The 14,257-nt window shown below is 43.3% G+C and overlaps 1 protein-coding gene across 1 annotated transcript in view; it reads left to right on the top strand.

Moving 5' to 3' along the window:
- LOC124041068 (ryanodine receptor 2-like) overlaps positions 1-14,182 on the top strand; it is a gene marked incomplete at its 3' end in the record, with an annotated part of 293,761 nt that extends 279,579 nt beyond the window's left edge. Inside the window, 7 exon segments of the mRNA XM_046358233.1 lie at positions 3,577-3,614; positions 4,556-4,643; positions 4,995-5,087; positions 5,678-5,848; positions 5,998-6,057; positions 13,319-13,453; positions 14,085-14,182. Coding sequence (XP_046214189.1) covers positions 3,577-3,614; positions 4,556-4,643; positions 4,995-5,087; positions 5,678-5,848; positions 5,998-6,057; positions 13,319-13,453; positions 14,085-14,182 — 683 coding nt within the window.
- Positions 14,183-14,257: the final 75 nt, after the last annotated feature.

The following is a 14,257-nucleotide window of genomic DNA, read 5'->3' as shown; positions in this document are numbered from 1 at the left end:
TCATGTAGAAGGACATAGGTCAATTGCAGTTGGTCCAGAACAGAGCAGAACGCAGTGCACTTAGATGTACACGGAGGAAGAATGTCAATAACATGCATGTCAATCTCTCCCGGCTCAAAGTAGAGGGGTCAATGACCTGCATGTCAATCTCTCCCGGCTCTAAGTAGAGGGGTCAATGACCTGCATGTCAATCTCTCCCTGCTCAAAGTAGAGGGGTCAATGACATGCATTTGTGTGAGGTGTTGATGTGTTGTTCTCATCACTATTGGTCTTTGTGTGAGGTATTGGGGTATTGATGTGTTGACTGCATCACTATTGGTCTTTGTGTGAGGTATTGACTGCATCACTATTGGTCTTTGTGTGAGGTGTTGAGGTGTTGACCTCATCACTATTGGTCTTTGGTGATGTGTTGACCTCATCACTATTGGTCTTTGGTGATGTGTTGACCTCATCGCTATTGGTCTTTTTGTGAGGTGTTGACCTCATCACTATTGGTCTTTGTGTGAGGTGTTGAGGTGTTGACTGCATCACTATTGGTCTTTGTGTGAGGTGTTGAGGTGTTGACCTCATCACTATTGGTCTTTGTGTGAGGTGGTGATGTGTTGACCTCATCACTATTGGTCTTTGTGTGAGGTGTTGACCTCATCACTATTGGTCTTTGTGTGAGGTGTTGAGGTGTTGACTGCATCACTATTGGTTTTGTGTGAGATCTGTTGAGGTGTTGATCTGATCTCATCACTATTGGTCTTTGTGTGATGTGTTGACCTCATCACTATTGGTCTTTGTGTGAGGTATTGATGTGTTGACCTCATCACTATTGGTCTTTGTGTGAGGTGCTGATATGTTGAACTCATCACTATTGGTATTTGTGTGAGGTGTTGATGTGTTGACCTCATCACTATTGGTCTTTGTGTGAGGTATTGATGTGTTGAAGGTACAGAACTCTCTGTTTATGCAGTTGGCTCACACAGTTCAGACACTCATCAGGTACAGAACAAGATATGCAATCAGAGGGTCTCTTCACAGTCCCCAGGTCCAGAACAAGAGGCTGGGAAAAGCTCAGTATTAGAGACATGACTACATGGAAGTCTCTGCCACCCAGGGAACTCAAGCAATAAAAACAGGTCCAGAACAAGAGGCTGGGAAATGCTCAGTATTAGAGACATGACTACATGGAAGTCTCTTCCACCCAGGGAACTCAAGCAATAAAAACAGGTTCAGAACAAGAGGCTGGGAAATGCTCAGTATTAGAGACATGACTACATGGAAGTCTCTTCCACCCAGGGAACTCAAGCAATAAAAACAGGTTCAGAACAAGAGGCTGGGAAATGCTCAGTATTAGAGACATGACTACATGGAAGTCTCTTCCACCCAGGGAACTCAAGCAATAAAAACAGGTTCAGAACAAGAGGCTGGGAAATGCTCAGTATTAGAGACATGACTACATGGAAGTCTCTTCCACCCAGGGAACTCAAGCAATAAAAACAGGTTCAGAACAAGAGGCTGAGAAATGCTCAGTATTAGAGACATGACTACATGGAAGTCTCTGCCACCCAGGGAACTCAAGCAATAAAAACAGGTTCAGAAACCAGATAAAATAACATCTTATGGCACAACGGCGACTGTGAACAGACACAGCCATTCTATATATCTTGTATTGTAACGTTGTATTATGTATTGTATTGTATAGGTGGGTGACCTTGACCGAATCCTTGGCTTGTTCCAGCAGGAACGGCTTATAGGGCCGGAGCCATCTCTGAAGCGTGAGGCAGAGGCAGGAGATGATGTAGTTTTCTGTGGTGTTATGTAGTGTTAGGTAGTGTTATGTATATTATATTATGCCTATGATGTATTTTATATATTTTACTTGTTGTTTTGTTTCCTGTTTGAACCCCAGGAAGAGTAGTAATTGGTCGAGAACAAATTAAATGCTAAAATTTCATGTTGATCGACGGGGAAGCCTGAATAGGTTGACCGGCAGGTGGGTGGGTGCTCAGAAACACAACGGTTACCTACACTTTACTTGTCTTCAACCCTTCTATGCCGTAGGAGCATAGGTCACCCACATGACCAAGCAGTTTCCCATACTGGATATGTGTTGTTACTGCATGTGGTGGTGATCATGTGTTGATGTCACGGGACACAGCAACCAAAATGCATTGTTTATAAATGAAAACAAACTGTTATATCATCTAGAGTGAAACACCACCATCGTTGTTTAAATAAGAAAACAAACTGTTATATCATCTAGAGTGAAACACCACCATCGTTGTTTAAATAAGAAAACAAACTGTTATATCATCTAGAGTGAAACACCACCATCGTTGTTTAAATAAGAAAACAAACTGTTATATCATCTAGAGTGAAACACTACCATCGTTGTTTAAATAAGAAAACAAACTGTTATATCATCTAGAGTGAAACACCACCATCGTTGTTTAAATAAGAAAACAAACTGTTATATCATCTAGAGTGAAACACCACCATCGTTGTTTAAATAAGAAAACAAACTGTTATATCATCTAGAGTGAAACACCACCATCGTTGTTTAAATAAGAAAACACTGTTATATCATCTAGAGTGAAACACCACCAGTTGTTTAAATAAGAAAACAAACAATCATTGGTAAACAACCAGGGGGATAAGAAAACACTGTTATATCATCTAGAGTGAAGACACCACCATCGTTGTTTAAATAAGAAAACAAACTGTTATATCATCTAGAGTGAAACACCACCCGTTGTTTAAATAAGAAAACAAACTGTTATATCATCAGATGAAACACCACCATCGTTGTTTAAATAAGAAAACAACACTGTTATATCATCTAGGCTGAAACACCACCTGGTTGTTTAAACCATCAAACTGTTATATCAGAGAAACACCACCATCCTTTTATCCGCTAAGAAATCCAAACTGTTATATCATCTAGAGTGAAACTACAATCGTTGGTAACAAACTGTAGAATCAAAGGGGGACATGTTACTGTTATATCATCTCATCCGATTTAAGAAAACTACTGTTATATCATCAGGTAACATCGTTGTTTAAATTGACATTCTAGAGTGAACACTCATCCGCGTTGTTTAAATAAGAAAACAAACAGGTAATCTTGACATTTTACCTCCTCATCCGCTTTGTAGACTACAACAGGTAACTAGACATTCTACCTCCTCATCCGCTTTGTAGACTACAACAGGTAACTAGACATTCTACCTCCTCATCCGCTTTGTAGACTACAACAGGTAACTTGACATTCTACCTCCTCATCCGCTTTGTAGACTACAACAGGTAACTAGACATTCTACTTCCTCCTCCATGTTGCTGACCTACAACAGGTAACTAGACATTCTACTTCCTCCTCCATGTTGCTGACTACAACAGGTAACTAGACATTCTACCTCCTCATCCGCTTTGTAGACTACAACAGGTAACTTGACATTCTACCTCCTCATCCGATTTGTAGACTACAACAGGTACCTAGACATTCTACTTCCTCCTCCATGTTGCTGACTACAACAGGTAACTAGACATTCTACCTCCTCATCCGCTTTGTAGACTACAACAGGTAACTAGACATTCTACCTCCTCATCCGCTTTGTAGACTACAACAGGTAACTAGACATTCTACGTCCTCCATGTTGCTGACTACAACAGGTAACTAGACATTCTACTTCCTCCTCCATGTTGCTGACCTACAACAGGTAACTAGACATTCTACTTCCTCCTCCATGTTGCTGACTACAACAGGTAACTAGACATTCTACTCCCTCCTCCATGTTGCTGACTACAACAGGTACCTAGACATTCTACTTCCTCCTCCATGTTGCTGACTACAACAGGTAACTAGACATTCTACTCCCTCCTCCATGTTGCTGACTACAACAAGTACCTAGACATTCTACTCCCTCCTCCATGTTGCTGACTACAACAGGTACCTAGACATTCTACTTCCTCCTCCTCCATGTTGCTGACTACAACAGGTACCTAGACATTCTACGTCCTCCTCCATGTTGCTGACTACAACAGGTAACTAGACATTCTACTTCCTCCTCCATGTTGCTGACTACAACAGGTAACTAGACATTCTGCGTCCTCCTCCATGTTGCTGACTACAACAGGTAACTAGACATTCTACTTCCTCCTCCATGTTGCTGACTACAACAGGTAACTAGACATTCTCCGTCCTCCTCCATGTTGCTGACTACAACAGGTAACTAGACATTCTACTTCCTCCTCCATGTTGCTGACTATAACAGGTAACTAGACATTCTATTTCCTCCTCCATGTTGCTGACTACAACAGGTAAAGGACCAGTGGGGTAAAGTGAGAGTAGTGGGTGGATCAATAAGCAAAGTGTTTTTTAAAGTTGTTAAAGACATGATGCCAGTTGCTGCTGTTGGTGTGACTGTTTTATCCAACTGAATACTGTAACTTGTTTATGCTCTTGTGACTGTTTTATCCAACTTAAAGTCTACTGTTACTTGTTTCTAGTGGTCTGACTGTTTTATCCAACTGAATACTGTAACTTGTTTGCAATGTGTTTTTATCTTAGGGCCAAATGGCTGAAAGAATCGAACCCTGAGGCTGAGGAGCTCTTCCGCATGGTAGCAGAGGTCTTCATATTCTGGTCCAAGTCTCATGTAAGCTACACAGAGACAATGTCACATATCAATCCTCACATCACTGTAACAGTTTCCAGGAAACATGTAATGTCCTAATCACTCTGTGATAGTTTCTACTGGTCAGCACCAAGGCACTCTGAGAGTGCGCTCTATTAAAATCCCATTAAATTCTAGGAATTCTTCAGCGTTTCTTTCTGCAATAAATACATTTTACATTTGCTTCCCTGGCAGCGAGAACTAGAAGACTGTGATGTATCTCTAGAGCGTTCATGTGTGTCTGTTCTTCTCCAAGTCCCCTGTCAGGCTGCAGGATACATTTGCATCCTTGGCAATATCCAACACTGAAATATTTTATTTCTTCCACTGCAGAATTTTAAACGGGAGGAGCAGAACTTTGTGGTTCAGAACGAGATCAACAATATGTCCTTCCTCATCACAGACACCAAGTCAAAGATGTCCAAGGCAAGTGATGTTATATAGATGGTACGAACGTGACTTTTTATTATTTTTACATTGATATGTACAATTTAGGTGTACTATGACTCTGTATAGCATATATAAGTCAAAGAGCTTTGTCCCCCAAATATGGAAGAAGACTGCACAGTAAGTTGTGATGACTGAACATAATTAAATGGATAAGTTGTTCTTGACCTGAATTGTGGCTTGGTGTTCAGAAAGAACAAGAGAGGACCCAGTACAGAGCCAGTAGTGAGACATTATAGAGAACCTAGTAGAGAGCCCTGGGGGACACCTGGTGAGACATTACAGAGGACCTAGTGCAGAGCCCTGGGGGACACCAGTAGTGAGACATTAAAGATGACCTAGTGCAGAGCCCTGGGGCACACCAGTAGTGAGACATTAAAGAGGACCTAGTGCAGAGCCCTGGGGGACACCAGTAGTGAGACATTATAGAGGACCTAGTGCAGAGCCCTGGGTGACACCAGTAGTGAGACATTAAAGAGGACCTAGTACAGAGCCCTGGGGGACACCAGTAGTGAGACCAGGTGGTGCTGCTGACTTGTTGACCTTTCACCTGGTGTTTCCCCTCATAGGGAGCCGTGTCCGACCAGGAGAGGAAGAAGATGAAGAGGAAGGGTGATCGCTACTCCATGCAGACCAGCCTCATCGTAGCAGCGTTGAAGAGACTACTTCCTGTAGGACTGAATATCTGCGCTCCAGGAGACCAGGAACTGATCGCTCTGGCCAAGATCCGCTTCAGTCAGGTAAATCACTTAAGTCTATAATGAAGCGGTAAGGTGTCTCATTGGTATTCTTTAACTCCCGAGTAAGTAGAAAAGCCCAGATTCCATGGGCCCCCTGTTTGCTACAGTCAACCCTATGAATCAGTGTTTCTTTGATGTTTTGCCAACAGAAAGACACAGAGGACGAGGTGCGGGAGATCATCAGAAACAACCTGCACCTGCAGGGAAAGGTGACCACTACTTAATTACTTCATCTCAGTTGTGACATCATCAGCATGTACTCCCCCATACTCATCTACACCGTGCTACAGTATTGTAGTACTATACGTTGTATAAGCTGACTCGATACTTCACCCAATAAGACCTAAAAAGACAAAGAGAGGTTTCATTTGTCTTTCATAAACCTGCATGTCCCGTCTCCCTCCATTCCTCCAGCTCACCATCTCTCTCTGTCTCTCTGTCTCCATCTCACCGTTCTCTCTGCATGTCTGCATGTCCTGTCCACCGCCACCCTTCCTCCTCCGTCACCATCCTCAGTACCGAGTGTTCCACTTCAAAAAGCTGGTGAAGAAGTTGATCATAGTGATGAAGTGGATGAAGAGTCAGCAGGCCTCCAAACCTCCGGCCTTAGAGATGCCCAGCGGGCACAAACGTCTGGCTGGCGCCCGCAAGCGCTCTGCCACTATGGAGAGTAGCTATACCCACCGGCCTCCCAGGACCACCCGGGCAGGCATCAAGAAGGCCTCGTCTGTGGATTATGTGATGCACCATGGGCACGGGCAGGGGCAGGGCAATGCCCCGGGTAGAGCCACTGATATCCTGGGCACGTCCAGGATTCGAGAGGGCCACCTGGGGGCCTTAGGGCAGAGCATGTATGGGTGTAATACTGCGTTGGTGGGTCATGATCCTCACAACCTTAACCCTTAACCCTTAGCCCTTAGCCCTTAACCCTTAACCCTTAAGTTAACCCTTCGCCTGTAAACCTTAGCCCTTAACCCTTAACCCTTAACCCTTCGCCTGTAACCCTTAGCCCTTAACCCTTAACCCTTAACCCTTAGCCCTTAGCCCTTAACCCTTAACCCTTAACCCTTAACCCTTAACCCTTAGCCCTTAACCCTTAACCTGTAACCCTTAGCCCTTAACCCTTAGCCTGTAACCCTTAGCCCTTAGCCCTTAACCCTTAACCCTTAGCCCTTAACCCTTAACCCATAACCCATAACCCTTAGCCCTTAACCCTTAGCCCTTAGCCCTTAACCCTTAACCCTTAACCCTTAACCCTTAGCCCTTAGCCCTTAACCCTTAACCCTTAGTCCTTAACCCTTAACCCTGAACCCTTAGCCCTTAGCCCGTAACTCTTAACCCTTAGCCCGTAACTCTTAAACCTTAAACCTTAGCCCTTAGCCCTTAACCCTTAGCCCTTAACCCTTAACCCGTAACCCTTAACCCTTAACCCTTAGCCTGTTTCCCAGATCTGTTCATCTAATCAATTAAAGAGAAATTGCAGAAAGTTAAAGGTCCGTTATGATATTCTGAGACAATAAGTTGGCATATAAAAAAACTAGGCAAGTCAGTTAAGAACAAATTCTTATTTTCAATGATGACCTAGGAACAGTGGGTTAACTGCCTTGTTCAGGGGCAGATCGACAGATTTTTACATTGTCAGCTCAGGGATTCGATCTTGCAACCTTTCGGTTACTAGTCCAACGCTCTAACCACTAGGCTACCCTGCCGCCACAATACATTTTCTAACGGCTGTTAGAAGGCTGTTAGAAAATGCCAGACGAGCTCAGTCTTCTAAGTTGATCACTAATAATCAGAATAATTCAAAAGTGCTCTTCTTGACCATTGATGGACTGATAAATCCTACCGCAGGAAAACCTCTGAACTTTTCTGCCGGCATATTTCAGAGATAAGATAACTAACGTTAGGCTGGGTATCAGTCAAGCAAGAACTCGTGAGAAGTTTGTTATGAGCCGAAGCCTACCACTCAAAGGCAATATGGATAGATGTTCTCTGGTTGACCCAGACATGCTCAGGAAAGTGATATCACAACTTAAGTCTTTTGCCTGCCTTCTCGATCCCCACCACCTTCTTCAAAACAAATGACATATCTGAAGAGGTGCAAGCTATTGTTAATCACTCCCCTTTCATAGGCACTTTCCCCACGGCACTAAAAACCCTTTTGAAGAAAAGTCATCTAGATTTTTTTTCAGCTCTTAGCAATTTTCAGCCTATCTCCAACCTTCCATTCTTACGCAACATTCTGGGGAAAATTGGTTTTCAAACAGCTAAATTATTTCTTACGTGCCAACTGTATTTTTGAATAATTCCAATCTGGTTTTGGTGCCCACTACAGGACAGAGAAAGCCTTAGTTCAAGAGGTAAATGATCTTAGAGCCGACACAGATGCCAAACAGCTCTCTGTCCTTGTACTCTTAATTGCTGCATTCGACACTGTTGACCGTGGTTTCCTTCTGGGCAGACTGGAGAGGTTGGTTTGACCTCTCTGGTTCAGGAGAGGTTGGTTTGAACTCTCCGGTTTAGGAGAGGTTGGTTTGACCTCGCTGGTTCAGGAGAGGTTGGTTTGACCTCTCTGGTTCAGGAGACGTTGGTTTGAACTCTCTGGTTCAGGAGAGGTTGGTTTGACCTCTCTGGTTCAGGAGAGATTGGTTTGACCTCTCTGGTTCAGGAGAGGTTGGGTTGACTTCTCTGGTTCAGGAAAGATTGGTTTGACCTCCCTGGTTCAGGAGATGTTGGTTTGACCTCTCCGGTTCAGGAGAGGTTGGTTTGACCTCTCTGGTTCAGGAGAGGTTGGTTTGAACCTCTCTGGTTCAGGAGAGGTTGGTTTAACTTCTCTGGTTCGGGAGAGGTTGGTTTGACCTCTCTGGTTCCAGGAGAGGTTGGTTTGACTTCTCTGGTTCAGGAGAGATTGGTTTGACCTCCCTGGTTCAGGAGACGTTGGTTTGACCTCTCTGGTTCAGGAGAGGTTGGTTTGACCTCTCCGGTTGAGGAGAAGTTGGTTTGACCTCGCTGGTTCAGGAGACGTTGGTTTGACCTCTCCGGTCCAGTTCTAAATTGGTTTAGGACCGATTTAACCGGTCAAGAGCTTTTTTGTCACTCTTGGTGAACATAATACATATCACGTGGCGTTCCACAAGGTTCAGGTTTGGGTCCGGTACTGTTCAGTTTATATACAGGTATATTACCCCTTGGCAGGGTTATCAGTCTGGTACTGTTCAGTTTATATATGTTACCCCTTGGCAGGGTTATCAGTCTGGTACTGTTCAGTTTATATATGTTACCCCTTGATAGGGTTATCAGTCTGGTACTGTTCAGTTTATATACAGGTATGTTACCCCTTGGCAGGGTTATCAGTCTGGTACTGTTCAGTTTATATATGTTACCCCTTGGCAGGGTTATCAGTCTGGTACTGTTCAGTTTATATATGTTACCCCTTGGCAGGGTTATCAGTCTGGTACTGTTCAGTTTATATATGTTACCCCTTGGCAGGGTTATCAGTCTGGTACTGTTCAGTTTCAGGTATGTTACCCCTTGGCAGGGTTATCAGTCTGGTACTGTTCAGTTTATATATGTTACCCCTTGGCAGGGTTATCAGTCTGGTACTGTTCAGTTTATATATGTTACCCCTTGGCAGGGTTATCAGTCTGGTACTGTTCAGTTTATATACATGTATGTTACCCCTTGGCAGGGTTATCAGTCTGGTACTGTTCAGTTTATATACAGGTATGTTACCCCTTGGCAGGGTTATCAGTCTGGTACTGTTCAGTTTATATACAGGTATGTTACCCCTTGGCAAGGTTATCAGTCTGGTACTGTTCAGTTTATATACAGGTATGTTACCCCTTGGCAGGGTTATCAGTCTGGTACTGTTCAGTGTATATACAGGTATGTTACCCCTTGGCAGGGTTATCAGTCTGGTACTGTTCAGTGTATATACAGGTATGTTACCCCTTGGCAGGGTTATCAGTCTGGTACTGTTCAGTGTATATACAGGTATGTTACCCCTTGGCAGGGTTATCAGTCTGGTACTGTTCAGTTTATATACAGGTATGTTACCCCTTGGCAGGGTTATCAGTCTGGTACTGTTCAGTTTATATATGTTACCCCTTGGCAGGGTTATCAGTCTGGTACTGTTCAGTTTATATATGTTACCCCTTGGCAGGGTTATCAGTCTGGTACTGTTCAGTTTATATACAGGTATGTTACCCCTTGGCAGGGTTATCAGTCTGGTACTGTTCAGTTTATATACAGGTATGTTACCCCTTGGCAGGGTTATCAGTCTGGTACTGTTCAGTTTATATATGTTACCCCTTGGCAGGGTTATCAGTCTGGTACTGTTCAGTTTATATATGTTACCCCTTCGCAGGGTTATCAGTCTGGTACTGTTCAGTTTATATACAGGTATGTTACCCCTTGGCAGGGTTATCAGTCTGGTGCTGTTCAGTTTATATACAGGTATGTTACCCCTTGGCAGGGTTATCAGTCTGGTACTGTTCAGTTTATATATGTTACCCCTTGGCAGGGTTATCAGTCTGGTACTGTTCAGTTTATATACAGGTATGTTACCCCTTGGCAGGGTTATCAGTCTGGTACTGTTCAGTTTATATACAGGTATGTTACCCCTTGGCAGGGTTATCAGTCTGGTACTGTTCAGTTTATATACAGGTATGTTACCCCTTGGCAGGGTTATCAGTCTGGTACTGTTCAGTTTATATACAGGTATGTTACCCCTTGGCAGGGTTATCAGTCTGGTACTGTTCAGTTTATATACAGGTATGTTACCCCTTGGCAGGGTTATCAGTCTGGTACTGTTCAGTTTATATATGTTACCCCTTGGCAGGGTTATCAGAAAGCACAGCATTGATTTTCACTGCTACGAAGACGATACACAACTTTGTATTTCTGTGTCACCAGAGAATTTTATGTCCACGGATAAATTAATCAACTGTATTAGTGATTTAAATACTTGGATGGCTCACAACTTCCTCCAGCTCGAGGTACTTATTGTTGAAGCCAAAAGCTCAGAGAGAGAATATAGCCTCACGTTTTAATTTACAGGCAGTAAAGATAAAACACCAGGTAAAAAAAACCTAGTTGTTGTTTTAGACTCTGAACTCAATTTCAAATCGCATTTCGAATGTGACCAAAATAGCTTTTTACCACCTGAGGACCATTGCCAAGGTGCGGCCGTTTCCCTATCAGGCCGATACAGAGAGACTCATCCATGCTTTTATTACAAGCAGGCTTGACTACTGTAATGCTCTCCTGTCTGGTCTACCCAAGAAAGCCATTTGTCAACAGCAAAACATACAGAATGCTGCAGGGTACTGACCAAGACCAGATGGAGAGAACACATTACATCTGTTTTAAGGTCTGTGCACTGGCTGCCTGTGGGTTTTAATTTTAAGATACATTTTAAGATCCTCCTATTGGTTTTTAAATCCATCCACGATGGTTCACCCCAATACATGTCAGACATGCTTTTAAGTTCTGTACCCAGTCGGTCCCTCAGGTCCTCTGGTTCTGGCCGTTTAACTATCCCAAAGCCTAAGATGAAAAGACATGGAGCCTCTGGTTACTATAAGGCCCCCATCCTCTGCAATAGCCTGCCAGAGGACCTGAGGGGGACCAAGAGGCATGGAGAGGCAGCCTTTACTTACTAAGGCCCCAGCCTCTGGAATAGCCTGCCAGAGAACCTGAGGGGGACCCGGAGGCATGGAGAGGCAGCCTCTAGTTACTATGCCCCCAGCCTTTAGTTACTATGCCCCCAGCCTCTAGTTACTCAGCCCCCAGCCTCTGGAATAGCCTGCCTGAGGGGGACCAGGAGGCATGGAGAGGCAGCCTCTAGTTATTATGCCCCCAGCCTCTGGAATAGAACCTGGGGGGGGGGGGTGTCTGAAACTGTGGACATATTTAAAACAGATCTTAAAACATACCTTTTTAACTTAGCCTTTTCCTCAGGGTGCTTGTCATTCATACCTTTTTAACTTAGCCTTTTCCTCAGGGTGCTTGTCATTCATACCTTTTTAACTTAGCCTTTTCCTCAGGGTGCTTGTCATTCATACCTTTTTAACTTAGCCTTTTCCTCAGGGTGCTTGTCATTCATACCTTTTTAACTTAGCCTTTTCCTCAGGGTGCTTGTCATTCATACCTTTTTAACTTAGCCTTTTCCTCAGGGTTCCATGTCTAATATGTGTTGCGTTCCATGTCTAATATGTGTTGGGTTCCATGTCTAATATGTGTTGGGTTCCATGTCTAATATGTGTTGGGTTCCATGTCTAATATGTGTTGGGTTCCATGTCTAATATGTGTTGGGTTCCATGTCTAATATGTGTTGGGTTCCATGTCTAATATGTGTTGTGTTCCATGTCTAATATGTGTTGCGTTCCATGTCTAATATGTTTTGGGTTCCATGTCTGATATGTTTTGCGTTCCATGTCTAATATGTGTTGTGTTCCATGTCTAATATGTGTTGGGTTCCATGTCTAATATGTGTTGGGTTCCATGTCTAATATGTGTTGTGTTCCATGTCTAATATGTGTTGTGTTCCATGTCTAATATGTGTTGGGTTCCATGTCTAATATGTGTTGGGTTCCATGTCTAATATGTGTTGCGTTCCATGTCTAATATGTGTTGTGTTCCATGTCTAATATGTGTTGTGTTCCATGTCTTATATGTGTTGTGTTCCATGTCTAATATGTGTTGCGTTCCATGTCTAATATGTGTTGTGTTCCATGTCTAATATGTGTTGCGTTCCATGTCTAATATGTGTTGTGTTCCATGTCTAATATGTGTTGTGTTCCATGTCTTATATGTGTTGTGTTCCATGTCTAATATGTGTTGGGTTCCATGTCTAATATGTGTTGCGTTCCATGTCTAATATGTGTTGGGTTCCATGTCTGATATGTGTTGTGTTCCATGTCTAATATGTGTTGGGTTCCATGTCTAATATGTGTTGTGTTTCATGTCTAATATGTTTTGGGTTCCATGTCTGATATGTGTTGTGTTCCATGTCTAATATGTTTTGGGTTCCATGTCTAATATGTGTTGTGTTCCATGTCTAATATGTGTTGTGTTCCATGTCTAATATGTGTTGTGTTCCATGTCTAATATGTGTTGCGTTCCATGTCTAATATGTTTTGCGTTCCATGTCTAATATGTGTTGCGTTCCATGTCTAATATGTGTTGCGTTCCAGGTCTAATATGTGTTGGGTTCCATGTCTAATATGTGTTGGGTTCCATGTCTAATATGTGTTGTATAAATACATCTTGATTTGATTTCGTGCTGAAAAAGCCAACTCTTATTTTTTGGCCGATGACTATAGGAGTTGGATAGAAAACCCAAACACGGAGACCAGGTTAACGAACCTTAACCCTCACAGTGACATCACGTAGCCTTGCTTAGACCTCAGACATGCTTAAACCTCCTGTTCGTCCTCAACCCCAATAATGTATCCTCTCTGTGTGTAGCTGGAGGACCCTGCTATCCGCTGGCAGATGGCTCTGTATAAGGACCTTCCTAACAGGAGCGAGGACACGTCAGACCCGGAGAAGACTGTAGAGAGAGTCTTGGACATCGCTCACGTCCTCTTCTATCTAGACCAGGTGGGTTCTGGGAAACATCAGGGTCTTGTTCATTTAAGGGCCATGCAAATGGGAAAACGTTTTCAAAATGTTAAGTAACAGAAAACCAGGCTGTCTGTCTCTCTTTCTGCCTATTTTCTTTGGTTTAAAGTCACATTTTAAAATGTTTTGTCATGGAAAATGTTTTTCTCAGTTTGGTGCCTATTGAACATGAGCTGGGTCTGAAGTCGTATATTATGTTAGAAAAAATCCAAAGGAAAGTACTTCTGGGGACAACATTGGTATTTTATGATGCTGTGCCCTTTCCTGCAGGGCTGAGGGTCATTTCCATCTCAGCAAAGGGAAGTTTAAATATCCTCATAAAGAAAATGTGACCGATTTTATTTCCAATGCGCGATTTAAAGTTTAAAGTTAAATAGTTTGACCTCTAGCGTGTTATCCCAGATTGCTGAAGTCCAGTTAGAAATGAGTTTGAGTTGTGTGAATCGGTAACGTTGAGTTGTGTGGTAACGTTGAGTTGTGTGAATCGTTAACGTTGAGTTGTGTGAATAACGTTGAGTTGTGTGAATCGGTAACGTTGAGTTGTGTGAATCGGTAACGTTGAGTTGTGTGAATCGGTAACGTTGTGCCTCTCCGTTTCCTCTTCCTGTAGGTGGAACATCCACAAAGGAGCAAGAAGGCTGTGTGGCACAAGCTGCTCTCTAAACAGAGGAAGAGGGCTGTAGTGGCCTGTTTCAGAATGGCTCCCAGGTAACATGGCCCCTGTATAACCTACCCAGGTAAACATGGGCCCCCTCTATAACCTACCCAGGTAAACAGGTAAAC

Source organism: Oncorhynchus gorbuscha, linkage group LG08 (genome assembly GCF_021184085.1).
Source record: "Oncorhynchus gorbuscha isolate QuinsamMale2020 ecotype Even-year linkage group LG08, OgorEven_v1.0, whole genome shotgun sequence".
NCBI lineage: Eukaryota > Metazoa > Chordata > Actinopteri > Salmoniformes > Salmonidae > Oncorhynchus > Oncorhynchus gorbuscha.
The sequence above is the reverse complement of the archived record's forward strand: the minus strand, read 5'-3'. Positions and strand labels throughout refer to the sequence as shown.